Source organism: Xenopus laevis, chromosome 2L, assembly GCF_017654675.1.
Source record: "Xenopus laevis strain J_2021 chromosome 2L, Xenopus_laevis_v10.1, whole genome shotgun sequence".
In the NCBI taxonomy this organism is placed as follows: Eukaryota; Metazoa; Chordata; class Amphibia; order Anura; family Pipidae; genus Xenopus; species Xenopus laevis.
The window spans coordinates 31,951,930-31,967,904 of NC_054373.1; the positions used below are offsets into that span (position 1 = coordinate 31,951,930).

Consider the following 15,975-nt stretch of genomic DNA (forward strand, 5'->3'; position numbering starts at 1 on the left):
TAAAGGGATACTGTCATGGGAAAAAACATTTTTTTCAAAATGAATCCGTTAATAGTGCTGCTCCAGCAGAATTATGCACTGAAATCCATTTCTCAAAAGAGCAAACAGATTTTTTTATATTCAATTTTGAAATCTGACATGGGGCTAGACTTTTTCTCAATTTCCCAGCTGCCCCTGATCATGTGACTTGTGCCTGCACTTTAGGAGAGAAATGCTTTCTGGCAGGCTGCTGTTTTTCCTTCTCAATGTAACTGAATGTGTCTCAGTGAGACATGGGTTTTCTACTATTGAGTGTTGTTCTTAGATCTACCAGGCAGCTGTTATCTTGTGTTAGGGAGCTGCTATCTGGTTACCTTCCTATTGTTCTTTTGTTTGGCTGCTGGGGGGAAAAAGGGAAGGGTGATATCACTCCAACTTGCAGTACAGCAGTAAAGAGTGATTGAAGTTTATCAGAGCACAAGTCACATGACTTGGGGCAGTTGGGAAATTGACAATATGTTTAGCCCCATGTCAGATTTCAAAATTGAATATAAAAAAAATCTGTTTGCTCTTATGAGAAATGGATTTCAGTGCAGAATCCTGCTGGAGCAACACTATTAACTGATTCATTTTGAAAAAAAAAATTTTTCTCATGACAGTATCCCTTTAAAGCCGAGACTCACTATGCATCTCATAGTGGTACATAATCCCGACTGGGGAGCTTCACAGCAGGAGAAGATGTATTATAAAGTCGTTTAGGTGAGCATCATGGTACATTGGATCACAGCTCTAATGTTTGGTGAAACATTAGGGGTGCTATCTATGGCTGCCCATTTTATATCTATGGGCCATCACCAATGTACATGTCCAATGCCCACACTGTTATTAGATATGGCGGATATTGTTTCCTTATCCTGAGTCCACCCTATATATATATATATATATATATCAGTTCATGCAAGGTTAGATTGCTAAACTTGCCCTAAAGCCAGTACTTAATAGATGTAGAGAAAACGGCATGTAATGGCATTCCGAGTTTTGTAACCTGTAATGAGGAGTTGGCATTTAGCAACCTACTGCAGTTTGACTGATGACTATGGTTTCTAGCAATGGATTCTTAGAATTAGAGAAATGTTGCACCTGTTATTCTATTGGACCATGGTGTCTTGATTTCTTCCATATTCTTCATTTTAGTATTTTTTTAGTACTTCTTTTTAGTAATATGAGAGAAAGAAATTTGTATGTGAAGGGGTTTCTTACACATATATTTCTTGTTCTGCAACCAAGGTTATCTACTGGCTCCTTCTTCCATCCAACACTGTTGGCCAGGAGTTGCAATTTGAGAGCAGCACTGTAGGAATGATTGGTGATCCACTGTAATATCCTTAAAGCTTAAATTGATTTATTGTTGGGATTTTTTATTTTTCAATTTCATGCCCTGCTTTGAGGACCAAGATTTGGTCAGGCTGCATCAGACATTCAACCATAGTTCCAAGCATATTGGAAACAGAAGTACCTAGAACCAACTGGTATTCTCTACAGATGTCACCCTATCCAGCAATCAGGCTGGACCTCTTGCCACTATTCTGCCCCCTTAGAGGAGTCATCTTCACAGATTAAAAGCCACTAGTTTTAACCTCCTTATTACAGGAAATGGTTTGCATGCTGTTAGTATCCAGCTTTGGGCAAAAAGCCCATTTGTGCATTTTGCCAAACAGAACAAAAGACCCATGTATTGCACAGACAGAACAGTGCCATCTTTTTACAGTGCAGAAAAGGGAATCTCAACCCCGGGCCTCTGGCAATGGAAACAGCCTGTCATCTTGGTAACAAGAGAAGACAAACAGTCTGTGGACATTCGGTTGGCTACAGTTCCCAGCTTCCTCAGCCAGTGTTGGGTGATGATATTGTATATAAATATATATCGTCATAAAGATAATCGAGAATGGTTTGCTGGGCAAGTTTATAACAAGGTATCTGTATAAATTTGGACTTATAGAAGGATTTATACCAGGAACATTGATCAGCCAGCCAGTATAATAAATTGCCAACAAGATCATGAGCACATGTTCCCCCTGTCTCCAACTCAGAGTAACAAACCATGGCTCAGAGGAAACCTTTTTTGCTTTATTGCTTTCGAGCAGACCTCTAAGTACATATAGTAGATTCCTAGTCACTGCTCGTGTGGGTAAAAGGAAATTTGTTTTGCTCCTCTATACACTAGCATGATGGAGAATACTCCAAATGAGCCATGACATTCCATACAATATTAATACAGGTAAAGCTGGCCATAGATGTTGAGATTTTTAAAAGATCAGATCCTGATCGTGAGACCAATATCTTCTCAGAACGATCGTACGAATTTACCATCAACTAAAAAGACCAATTTACCAGGAAAACAAAGGGGAGCTGCCTGCTTGGCCCTGCAAACATAGAGAGATTGCACTGGGGCCGACAAAGATTTTTTGACCTGGCCGATCAATTTCCCGACAGATGTCGGCCGAAAAATCGTAAGATGTACGATCGTTCGAATACCACTAACCGCACGATAATTTCGAAGGATTGGTCGGACTTCCCTAAAATCGGTCGTTCGGCAAGAAGAATCGTCGCGTCTATGGGGACCTTAAGATGGTGAGATGTTACGGTGCCTGCTGTTTATCTGTCCCAACGCACATATCCACCGGGTGCCACATTCCGCACTTACCAACCAGCACTATTTATAAACTTGCCTGGAAGCACTGGCTTCTGCTGTTCTCATTAAAAGTCACACCTAATTGTCGGCTGTACAGGAAACTCAAAAATTAGTCATGATATAGGAAAAATAGGGGTGGTAGTTTATTCTTCAGAAACCTGCTAACTAGGCAGCATTCCCTTGGGTTATAATCTGGATTCATCCCTTCTACATGCCCCTGTTTGCAGAAAATGTTCTCTCTGTTGCTTCCCGTTAGGTCCACAGCACAATTTTCAACTCTAGTAACAATCTGAAATCCATTCCAAGGGGCAGATTTATCAAGGGTCAAAGTGAAAATTGGAATTTTCGAATTCAAATTTTTGTCCAAAACTGTGAAATTCTACGAGGGACTTGTTAAAATTCGATTTGAGGTTTTTTTTAAAAAAAATCAAATTTGATTTTCGAGATTTATCATACACTGGGCCTTTAAGATCTCAAATTCGTCTATTTTGCCACCTTAAACCTGGTCAATTGCTGCTTTAGCCTATGGAAGACGTCCTGGGATCAATTTGGAGTAGTTTGCAGCCCTCCTGACATTCAAGTATTTTTTTTTGTAAATAACCCCCATGAACTCGAAATTCGAACCCTTGATAAATCTGCCCCCATGTGTGTTTTAGGATGAACCTCCCATGCGGGCATCTTTGCATGATTCCCATTGGATGCAGCTGATGGAAGTAGCGAGTGTCAGCCTTTCATAGTGGAGAAGAAAAAAAACTAGACTACAAAATTTGTGTTTTATGGCCTCTCTGATTTGGTCAGGCCCCCTTTGGCTCTAAGCAAAGATACAGATAAGAATATTCACTCTGTTTTTTATGCATGTAATCATAACCACATTTAAAACCTTTGTAGGCCATCAGGCTGGGCCTCTCTTCTGCTTTGAAGCCCCGCGGTGAGTCAGTGGTGAGTCAGTTTATGAACCACTGCTCTATGGAAACTGGCAGTTTATAACCTACTGTATGAATGTGTCTCAAGACTTGTGTTAGCTGCCTGCACTATCCCCCAATAGTCAGAATAATAGGGCACATACTACTGGTTTATTTTCACGTGTTTTCACCCAAACACCTGTGCCTCCATTCTAACATTAGTGCCGGGTGTTGCCTGTGCTGTTATAGAAATAGGTTTTTTTTTTAGTACAGGTTATGGGTAAACTTTGATCAGATTGCGTCTTGGTCTTTATGACGATTTGCTTTTTATAGTAACCAGATACAATGCCGTGACTGATACAGGTATGGAACCTGTTATCCAGAATGCCTGGGACATAGAATGGGTCTTAAAAACATTTAAACATTAAGGGGCAGATTTATCAAGGGTCGAAGTTAATCTGAGGGAATTTTTTGGATACTTCGACCATCGAATAGGATACTACGACTTCGAATTTACTTCGATTCGAAGTAAAAATCGTTCGAATATTCGATAATTGAAGTACTGTTTCTTTAAAAAAACCGACTTCAATACTTCGCCAAATTAAACCTGCTGAAGGGTTATGTTAGCCTATGGGAACCTTCTACAACCATTTTCTAAGTCTTTACACATTTAATAAAAATCCTTTGATCGATTGAAATCCTTCGAATCGTTCGATTCGAAGGATTTAATCATTCGATCGAACGATTTTTATTCAATCGCAGGATTGCCAAATTTGCAGAAAAACCGTAGAATTCAAAGTTTTTTAATTCGGTCGTCAAATTTCAAAGTTTTTTGTACTTCTAAATTCGACCCTTGATACATCTGCCCCTAAATAAGCCTAATAGGATTGTTTGGCCTCTAGTAAGCATTAATTCGGAGCTTTCTGGATAACGGGTTTCCGGACAATGGATCCCATACCTGTACAAGAAAAGGCAGAACCTGATGACCATAACAAGGGAGGCTCCAATAGAAATATGTTTAGTCATTTATTCATATTGCCATTAGCTAAACACAAGGGAACTCTTTAAAATAATGTCCATTAAACATAGTAAGTTAGGTTGAAAAAAGACACACATCAAGTTCAAGCTTTTATTTCCATATAACCTGCCTAACTGCCAGTTGATCCAATGGAAGGCAAAAAAAAAACATTTGAAGCCTCAGAGGGGGAAAAATTCCTTCCTGACTCCAAAATAGCACTGGAACTAGTCCCTGGATCAACTTGTACTATGAGCTATCTCCCATAACCCTGTATTCCTTCACTTGCTAAACACCATCCAACCCCTTCTTAAAGCATCTGATATATCATCCTGTACCACTGATTCAGGGAGAGAATTCTTATTTAGGTGGAACCTCCTTTCTTCTAATCGGAATGGGTGCCCAAAAATATTACTTTTTGTGTGTGTGTCCTGAGAAAATGGCAGTATTTTGGGCTTACCAGTGAGAGTCGGAGCAGACGTGCAGCAGTTTAGTCTGTAAAATTGGCCAATTTCCTGGGTAGGCCTACATGGGAATCTTGGAAACAAAATTGTCCTTGCAATAACAAATCTTTGTATATTTATATTTATGTCTGCAAGGGTCTGCAGTATTAATGTATTATACACGAGTGTACAGCACTGCATATACAAGTAACACCATATAAATAAAGCTATACATACACGAGCCTTTGTAACTGTCTGCACCTCACCAATATAAGACTAGAGATTTTCTTTGGATGTCAGGGCTGCGTGGAGAATCTGTTGTGTATGAATGTACTTCACTCCTCCTTAAAGCAGCTGGGAAAACAAAGTGAAGTTAATGTGAGGAGTGTAATTAGCATTTGCCTGCCTAGAGAAACAAAGCAGTGCTGATCGGCCGAAAAACAGAACGTGAGAGTCGCACTCCCCTATTTATTTCTGGTCCTGTCTCAGTCCCATGCGATGCTGAGCCGCCCCTTTACTTAGATACCTGCAATGTCCATTGAATTAATGACTGCTATGTGTTTTATATTAGAACAATCATTGCTCTGATTTGCTGCAAGGATAAAACTTCCAGATTCTAACTTATTTCCATGTTTTTGAATTATTTTCCTACTTGCCAGCTTTCAAACACGGGTCACTGACCCTATCTCTGTAAGGCTACACATTTATGTTTTATTACTGCTTATTATTGCTCATCTTTCTATTCAAGATGTCCACTAAATATATGCCAGTGTCTTATTCAAATCAATGCATGGTTGCTAGGGTAATTTGGACCCTAGCAACCAGATTGCTGAAACTGAAAACTGGAGAACTGCTGAATAAAAAAACTAAATAACTCAAAAACCACAAATGAAAAGAAAAATGGTTGCAAATTGTCTCAGAATATCACTCTCTATAACATAACTAACAATTAATTGCAACGGTGAACAACCCCTTTAAGAACAAAAAATCTGTGTGCTATGGTAGAGTCCTGCGTGGAACCAATTTCTTATACCCCAACCCACAGCCTGCGATCTGAACCACAACCCGCATATTTACCCATTTTGATCCGCTAGCCGACCCGGACCATCAAACAGGAAGTGCTGTTGCTGCAAACTGGAAGTGACATCAAAAGTGGGCAGGGACAGAAACAAGTTTTGTAAAATTTTAAAAGGAATAAAATATAGACAATATAACATAGGATAAGAAATTTAGATGAGACCTGCAACCCGACCCGCATCTATACCTTACCTTACCTCATTCCGCAGGGTACCCACTTTACCCGACCCGCTGCAGGACTCTCTATGTTATGGGTTACTAGGCCTGGTGCAAATGCTGTTGCTTTTTATACATACCCCCTTTCTCTTTAGTTATTAGAGTGCCCCTGGTATAAAAATATAATCATTTCACAAACTCTTCCACTGGTGAAATTTTTTATATGTTGCCATATAATGACAGGCTTACTGAACCGTTAAGGAAAAAGCGTGTCTACCCATGATAACGTCACCGGTCTAGTGGGGTGAGGGAAGCAACCATACTTGTCTGTGCCAACAAAGGGTGTAACTATGTTTTCTCTCTAATTTTCTCCTCCTACTCTGTCCTTTTCCTTTAGTTTGGCTGACCACGCAGAACCACAGCACTTTGGTCACGGAACGCAGTGCAGTCCCCTTCCTTCCAGTTAACCCTGAATATTCTGCCACACGGAATCAGGTGAGTCACTAACCACCGGCCTTCTGAATTGGCCGAGAGCCGGCTGAAAGATACAGATGTGAGAAAGGACCTTCCTTATCCTCCATTTGTAATCTCCTGCAGTCCTATGCTCTGTCTGGTCTTTCTTCTGTCACCATTCATGTGCTGTCTGTATGCTTGGTACTCATTCTTCATTGCTTATCAATATACATTGTGCAGGGGCGCCAAAAGCTGGCACGATTCAATGCACGGGAATTTGCTACTCTGATCATAGACATCCTGAGTGAGGCCAAGAGGCGGCAGCAAGGGAAGACCCAAGTAATCCCCACAGGTAATAATTAGTTTTTAGCCTTTTCATCATTGTTATTGTTACGCCCTTGTTACTCTTTTATGTAAATCTATTCAGTTTATTTATAAGCAAAAGCAATCTGGATATTTTCCAGCCTTAAATCCAAGCTTTGGTGGAATAAAATGAGATTTATATATAATCTTGCTCAGACATTTTGTAGAACAGTGTATGCTCGTGTATGTAGAGCAGTGGATGTAGAGCAGTCTAGCACCCCCTTGAGGTCCAAAATTTGGTCAGGGTCCCCTAAAGGTAATTTTAAAGTGAGTAATTACTGTATTAGATATTATTGGAACTAAGGCTGGCTGATAGAGCAATTATTTCCTATATATTCAACCTTGGTAATGAGATAAGGGGGTCCTGACCAAATATTTGACCCCAAAGGGCCATAGAACCAAACACAATACTGCAAACACTGCTCTACAGTGTGTCTGAAGATTATACATACTGCTACCAGCTAAAAAAAAAAAAAGGTTTAAAGGTAGTCTGCAATTTCTAGGCTTCCAGCAGTATTTTTTTTAACCGGTTTTCTTTATTGAGTTTTCCATTAACAAGAGTTAAGAGCAAGAAATAATAGAAAAGAGAAGAGCAAGATGAGCATTCCTAGTTAGAGATCATTTGTATGCCTGTTAGATAAACCATATGACGTATCTATACCGGTGTGGTCAAGTTACAGTACCCGTTTGTGGGTCCGCAAGCCATTTGTCCCACAGTTTCCCAAATTTTTCTGGGCATCCACGGGGCTTATATGTCAGTTTTTGCCTAGGGAGGGTATCATCAATTAGTTTTATCCAAAAGCTAAACGTAGGGGTTCTCGAGCCTTTCAAGTCAGTAAGATGGCATTCCTGGAGTAGTGGAGAAGCTGCTGTAGGCACATTCTATCACTGGAGGGAATGGTAAGTCCTTGAAAGTACCCGAGCATGCAGAATCCTGGTGTCCTGATATTGGGTAGTCCCATGGAATTATTGATGTACCTAAGTATTGTGGCCCAGTATTGCTGAATCTTGGGACAGTCCCAGAAGACATGAAGGTAGGTACCAGCATCTATATTGCATTTAAGACATCTGGATAACCCTGATACATATGTGCCAGCATGTGTGGGGTAAGGTAAACTCTGTTTAGGAATTTAGTGTGAATAAAGCGATCTTTGACACAGACCTTGGTTTCTGGAATTTGTTCAAGTGTACCTGCCCATGCTTCCTCATCCAATGATGGGAAATGATAGGCCCGTTTTTGACACACTTGCCGTATGGGATCAAACTGCCCTTGTAATACAATTGCATAGAACCAGCTAATAGGCTTGGTCAGCTCTGATCTACGGAGGTAGCGTTCTAAGGTTGACTCACCTGAGGGGCCCCTTCAGGGAATTGGGTCTGGAATGCATGCCTTAGTTGCAAAAATCTAAAAATCATCTGGTTATGTAGCCCGTATTCCTCCTTCAACTGAGCAAATTACTTCCACTCTCCTGGCCCTACTATGTCTCCTATGTACTTTATTTTGGCATTAGCCCAGGAGTTGACCTCTGGTAGGGCTCTGAATTCGCCCAGGGCTTCTAGGAGTATTTAGTAGAGCAAATTGGCATCTTCTTTCCATGTCTTACCTGAAGTTGTCTGCATCACCACTAAGCCACTGCTCTAATCACTCAAAATCACTTTTAACCAAAGCATCCTCCAGAAAAACTGACCCTTTATTTCAGCTGGAAGTCTATAACAGGCCCCTTGAGGGCCAACACAGCATTATAAAAAATAAAAAGAAAGTATAATTCTGAGCAACTACCCAACATGCATTTATTACACATTTTCGGGGATCTTAAAGTTTTAACAGCGGTTTAACAGACTTGGAGAAGAATTGACTTCTGAAAAATTGTTTAAAAAAAATATAAAAAACATAACACTTTTAATCCATTTGAAATGTGTATTGAAAATAGCTTTGCATGACTTTTTCCTTGCATAATGCAAAAGGTTTTTTTTGGGTGGAGAGCCCCTATAAGCTAGCCATACACATAGCAGCTTGGAAGTATGGTATAATGTTATGTCCAATTTGTGACCCTGTATAATGGCAGAGACACACGCTGTGATTCCGGAGATTAGTCACCCGGCGAACTGCCTTCCCACCGGCTAGAATGCAAATCTCCGGCGTGATCGCACTTGGAGCACTTCGTTTTCCGAAGTCAGCCGAAGTTTCCTTGTGAGGCAACTTCGGGCAACTTTGGAAAACGAAGCGATCCAAGTGCCATGTTCGGCCGGTGATTTACATTCTAGCCGGCAGGAGGCAGTTTGGGGAGATTAGTCGCCCCGAAGAAGAGATTTGTCGAAATGAAAGAAATGTCTAACCAATGTGCTCAGATTATCACACTTATTAGTCGCCCCGAAGAAGAGATTTGTCGAAATGAAAGAAATATCTAACCAATGTGCTCAGATTATCACCCTTGTGCTTTGTGCCTTAGACAATTTTGACTACTCGTTCCGGAATGCCAATGACTGCGATGACCAACACGACTATGATAGTGTAGCATCGGATGAAGACACTGACCAGGAGGTGCTCAGAAACTCCAGAAATAACAGAGCAAGGGTTAGTACCCAGCAAGACCCCCAAATCTGTATCAACTGATTGCTTAATAGGGGATTCTCCTTAATGGACTGTCATAATCCATAACTCTGTCCTGTGCTACTAATGCTCTTTTTTTACAAGGTTATAGAAGTAGATCTGGAAGCTGGAGGAGGGAGACTAATATATAAAGGAAGAATAAGCCAAGTTGTATTGCTGGGAAATAAGGAAATCACTTAGCATTGAGGAAATATGGCGTTTTTAAGCCTGGCATGATACTTAGCCCACTGACACTTTTTAAATGATATTAAAATAATGGGAGGGGGGATTATGTTATGACCGTATTCCCTTAAAGTGATGCGGACACTAAAAATGTAATTGCTACTTGAAGTTCCTAAACCTGACTGTTTTGCCAACCTGACTGTCTCTTCTCAGCCTGTCAGTTAAGAGTTTCTAATGCTAACCAACTAGTGCTGCACAAATATGGCAGCCCCCTCCTAGAGGAACACGGGGGTGAGAAAGTTAATGTAAAAGCATCAGAACAAATACTTGTATGGCAACATTATAAATAGCATTCAAAAAAAATGTTATGACAAATACAAAAAAAGGTTATTTTCTGGTGTCAGTATCTCTTTTACGTCCTTTAATGCTTTCATTTTATGCTCCATGATTATAGTTCATGGTTATAGTTCAAAGCCTTTGGCCTATAAGGAAATCATTGAGACTAATACTTCTCCTGTCTGTGTAGAGTATGGACTCCTCAGACCTGTCAGACGGCCCCATCACACTCCAAGAGTACCTGGAAGTTAAAAAAGCACTGGCAACGTCAGATGCCAAAGTGCAGCAACTGATGAAAGTGAATAACAATCTGAGCGAGGAGCTGCGCCGGCTGCAGAGAGAGGTAAGTGCATATTGCTTTACAGCACTGCTGTGCCCTGCCTATGGCCCTGTCTGTCTGTCTCTCCTATAGATTTATCATCTGCTAGAGGTTATTGCATAGCTTTCAAAATAGAGACTGAGGAACGGGCTTTGTGTGTCTTTGTTACAGATCCAAAAGCTACAGTCGGAGAACACACAGATTAGACACCAGACAGGTCCTTCACCGCCCCCACCTGCAAACCCTGAGCGAACTGAACACCCCTCGTCCGCTGCCCACCAACGGGTCCGCCAGGCTTTTTCTATGTATGAGCCGGGCTCTGCACTCAAGCCTTTTGGACAGTCTACAGATGATCTGAGTAACAGACTGCAGCCTTTTCACTCCGGGGTAAGTCCCTGTCATGTTCCTTTCTCATGCTGTGAAATGCACAGAGGGACCTGGGGGTTATGTGATAAAAGGCACAAAGTTCTCCCAGGAGCAGTAATCGTAGCAACCAATCGGCAGCTAGAATTTACCGGTCACCTGTTTAAATGCAAACATCTTATTGGCTGCTATGGGTTACTGCCCCATGGCAAACTTAGCCCTTTTTACTACACATGGGGGATGGAATCTCCATTATCAAATCAATGAAAGACGTGGCTGTAATATTAATATGTAATAGTCCCGCTCCAGTATTGTTTGTCTGATCAGGGGGTGCTTTATTTTCTTGCAGTGCACTTTGATGGAGAGCTTGCCCCACTTTGTAGCATACACTTGTGCAAGTGTTGGGTGCTTACCAAGCTTATAGCTTATATTATTATATTATCCTCGCTGATATGTATTATTTATATTTGCATTTGATCATACGACCAGGAGCTGCCATATTAAACTCCTTTAAAAAGGCAGCAAATTGCAGCAATGCCATCTATAAAAAAAAGTAAAGGTCACTGAGTAAAAAGTAAAGATTAATGAGTAGAAGTAGTTAATGATGAAAGGAAAAAAGAATACATAGTGAATGCCGAAGGAACCCAGTCTTAAGGGTCCCAGATACAATAAGCCTGCCTTTTGCTACTGCTGGTGTCTGGCCAGAGTCTGTCGGGCCCCTGTAGTTTTATGGGTATTGTCTGCCTGTTATACTCGGTGGTGGTGTCTCTGTTCTATGTAGTGAGTCGATAGATGTTCTCCATTCCTCCTGTTATTTAGCGTCTCCTTGTGTTTGTTTGCATGCCCCCTGACACTCCCCTTCCTGTTTTAGATCCGGAAAGGCATTTCTGCCTCTTCTGTGCCCTTTCCCCCCTTGTCTTCCCCTCTGTTCTCTGGACCCCCGGACACTGGCCGGAACATGGTGACGTACCCCTTCCTTTATAAATTTTTTTTGTTTATTATTTTTTTAAAAAAATGGAATTAATTTATGGTGGGAAGAAAGCAAAATTGTAATTTTAATATGAATTTCCCTCTGCTTTCAAGGTTTAGGGTCAGTCCACACGAGCAGATTCGCTGAGATTTAGTCGCCTAGCGACTAATCGCCTCTTCTTCTGTAGCAACTTCGGGCGACTTTGGAAAACGAAGCGCCGAGTGTGCTTTAGCGCAGACAACTTTTCATTATAGCTCACGGAAGACACTCGAAAGCAGTTCGGGGAGATTGTCGCCCAGAAGAAGAGGCGATTAGTCGCCAGACGACTAAATGTCCCCGAATCTGCTTGTGTGGACTGACCCTTAAAGGTTTGTGACATAGAAGGGTTAGTAGGTGCTAAATGAAGACCTGGCCTTTATTATTTTCCATAGGGCAAGTAGTTCATCCATTCAACATTTAAAATAAAACCTGTATGCCTCTGCCATGCCCCTGATCTCCCCAACCTAGTGCACTTACACTCCTACACCTTCCTGGAATACTTATGACTCCACCCACTTTTGCGTAAGCCCTGTCCTGCTCAGGCTTGGCAAATTCAGACTGTATTGCCTACACATGGATATATGGCATATATGGTAGTCTATAGTTCTACTTAGCTACCAGCCCATCTATAGCTGCTGTGTGTGTGTCCCTATTTCTTTTTTTTTTTTTGTACGACTCAGTCAGTTAGAGTTGTTCACCTTTAAATTAACTTTTCGTATGATGCAGAGAGATATTCTGAGATAATTTGCAATTGGTTTTCATTTTTTTAATTATTTGTGGTTTTTGGGTTATTTAGATTTTTAGATTTTTATTCAGCAGCTCTCCAGTTTGCAATTTTAGCAATCCAGTTGCTGGGGTCCAAATTACCCTAGCAACCATGCACTGATTTGATTAAGAGACTGGAATATGAATAGAAGAGGGTCTGAATAGAGAGATGAGTAATAAAAAGCAGCAACAACAATACAGTAGGCTTGCAGAGCATTTGTTTTTTTAGATGGGGTCAGTGACCCCCATTTAAAAGCTGGAGTCAGAAGAAGGCAAAATAATTCAAAAATTAAAAAGAAAAAAAAAACCAAGATCAGTTGAAAAGTTGCTACAAATTTGCCATTCTAATACTTACTAAAAGTTAAACCACACTTTTAAATGCCATCCAGGTAGCAGCTTCTCCCATCTCTAGGCCTAAGCCAATTAAAGATAAAATATATATATATATAGTCAATCCCAAAGCCGGCACTCTCGACAGCAGGTTACAGTTGCCTGGGTGCAGTATCAAAAACGAAATTTCCAACGTACAAGCAAGATCCGCACTCACAGGTCTTAAAAATGAATAAAAGTTTTTATTGTAAAGGGCTAACGTTTCGGCCTCCTCCGAGGCCTTTTTCAAAGTACATAATACATAATACACACGCATTAAATACCCAGTTTGGCGGGAAAACAGGCCAACTTGAAAATGACGTATACACCTCATCATCAGAAATCGACTACTACTAAGTTGTCACATGTTATACAATTTACACATACTAATCTGCCACTCGCAACAAATAACATAAATTACAACAAACTATTAGTTACTAGTTAAAATCAAGATACTGTGCAACAAAGTTCTTAACTTCCTTTTTCAATTGCTATGACATTCATATTGCTATCTATGTTACACAATGTATCGTCCTATTGAAAAGAGGTGGAAGGTCTGCACTGGGGCTCTCAGTTCGTATCCTTATATAGTATAACATCCCTCTAAACTAAAATTAAAAAAATATTTTTTACAATTGTTACCCGCCTGCTACTGCTATGATACCCACTGAATGAAGCTATCAACCCTTGAATATTGTCAAATCCCTCATGTATTAAGTGACATCCCCAGGCCGTAAAAGAATTCACTAACCATCCCCTAAACACATCGTGGTGACTATATTATTTATATACCCCATCGATAGATTAACCCTTTCCGTGCCACAAACTAACAGCCCACACCCGAACCACTAAATGTTCGTCAAAAATTAGCTTCAAAAGTCAGAAAGTGCTATAGAAGGAATAAATAACTATTAGACTGTAAAACAAAACACATATGCATAAAAATAAAAATAAATATTAAATAAAATAAGAATGAAAATAAAAAATCAGAGAATAGATATATATATTTTAAATCACCGTGTCAATAAACAATATATGTATATATCCCAATGAAAGTCACTAAAGAATCGTCCATAAAATAACCAATGTGAAGAAATCATGGGGGTATCTGGTTGGTAGTCGCTTCGGTGTAATGTTAAAGAAACGTTAGCCCTTTACAATAAAAACTTTTATTCATTTTTAAGACCTGTGAGTGCGGATCTTGCTTGTACGTTATATATATATATATATATATATATATATATATATATATATATATATATATATATATATATATATATATATATATATATATATATATATATATATATATATATATATATATATATATATATACTTTAAAGGAGAACTAATAACTAAAGAAGTAGCTAGAAATGTTGCACATTATATTTTGTACTTCTGTACCAGCCCAAGGCAACCACAGCCCTTTATCAGTAAAGATCTGTGTCTCCAAAGATGCCCCAGTAGCTCCCCATCTTCTTTTCTGCTGATTCACTGCACATGCTCTGTGCTGCTGTCACTTACTGAGCTTAGGGACCCACTCACAATATACAGTACACATAGAATAGAAATGTCACAATATAAGGCTGATTAGTAATTAATACACATAATTACTACACGGCAGCACAGAAACCAGTGCAATTAGCATCAGAATTTAATAATCAGCCCTGTAGCATCATCTTATATTACAGACCAACCTCATTTTCTGCTTGATAATTAGTGACGAGCCCTAAGCTCAGCTTCTCAACAGCTGCTCAGAGCCCACTGAGCATGTGAGTGTCACAGACACTTTCCAAGATGGTGACCCCCTGTGACAAGTTTGAAGTCCTGGATCATTTCTGCTATTGACAAGCTGAAACTTTAGGCTGGTACAATAAGTTCTGTATATATATAAAATATGGCATTTTTAGCCACATTCATTTAAAGGGTTTAGTTCTCCTTTAGTTAAAGTTTTCACAGAATGTACCAGAACTCATTGCATTACATTAGCCCAGACTGATGCCATTATTACAGTATACACAATGTCAGAGATTTTATTCATTCTTTTATAAACAATTTACTCCCTGCAGTGCTGCTGTCTACTGAACGTTCTGAATACGCGGGAAGGTTTATAATGAGAAATGTAGTGATTCATACTAAGCATATGCCCGGGGGATAAAACCAGCCACACAGTCCAGAAGGGAAAAATAGAATATATTTATTTCTGCTGAGAGCCACCCTATTCCTCTACTGTTATACAGTGCTCTTTTAACCCTGTAACTGCTTAAAGGACCAGTAACATAAAAAAATATGTTTAAAAATGTGTTTGTACTTAACGAAAAAAGAACATTTTTAACTTTAAATTCACAAAGTCTTTATTAAGAAACTTACTGATTCTCCGATTGTGCTCCTCTTCAGAAACGGCGACAGGGTGATGATCCATCGTGCTGCGCTCGATTTCTCCTGCCTATAGAAGGCAGGGAGGAGTAATCGAGCGCTGCACGATGGATCGTGGCTGTTTCTGAAGAGGAGCACAAGCGGAGAATCGGTAAGTTATTTCCTAATAAAGACTTTCAAATTTAAGTTAAATGTGTCTTAGTGGGTTTTTTTTGTTATATAGAAATTATTATTTTTTTTTTTTTAAATGTGTTACTGGTCTTTTAATATGATCCTCATATTTCAAGTGAAGAACACCTTAAAACGCCATAACATACTTAGTGGAATTATACGTAGTAGAATTAATATGCTGCCACGGGACCTGTTATCCAGGATACTTAGGGCAGGATACTGGGGTTTTCTGGATAAAAAGTAAAAGTTAAAGGAAAATGAGATTCCTAATGTGTGTTTTCTCCCCAGCCTACAAAACCAGAGCGGCATGGCAGTGGCACAGACAGTGACTATGATAATACACAGACCACAGAAACCAGCAGCGGGTATGTGACATTGCAAGAGCCACCAAGGATTCGGCCGAATCCCAAATAG

At 39.9% G+C, this 15,975-nt stretch overlaps 1 protein-coding gene across 3 annotated transcripts in view; it reads left to right on the forward strand.

Annotated features, from left to right (window-relative positions):
• Positions 1 to 15,975, forward strand: part of git1.L (G protein-coupled receptor kinase interacting ArfGAP 1 L homeolog) — an 80,965-nt gene that overhangs the window by 59,550 nt on the left and 5,440 nt on the right. For 2 of the 3 annotated variants that reach the window (XM_018246092.2, XM_018246093.2), the window contains 7 exons: positions 6,662 to 6,759; positions 6,958 to 7,069; positions 9,531 to 9,655; positions 10,380 to 10,532; positions 10,680 to 10,895; positions 11,743 to 11,832; positions 15,850 to 15,926. In XM_018246092.2, the coding sequence (XP_018101581.1) occupies positions 6,662 to 6,759; positions 6,958 to 7,069; positions 9,531 to 9,655; positions 10,380 to 10,532; positions 10,680 to 10,895; positions 11,743 to 11,832; positions 15,850 to 15,926 (871 nt within the window). The remainder of the gene's footprint in view (positions 1 to 6,661; positions 6,760 to 6,957; positions 7,070 to 9,530; positions 9,656 to 10,379; positions 10,533 to 10,679; positions 10,896 to 11,742; positions 11,833 to 15,849; positions 15,927 to 15,975) is intronic. The other variant, XM_018246094.2, reaches the window with a different exon arrangement.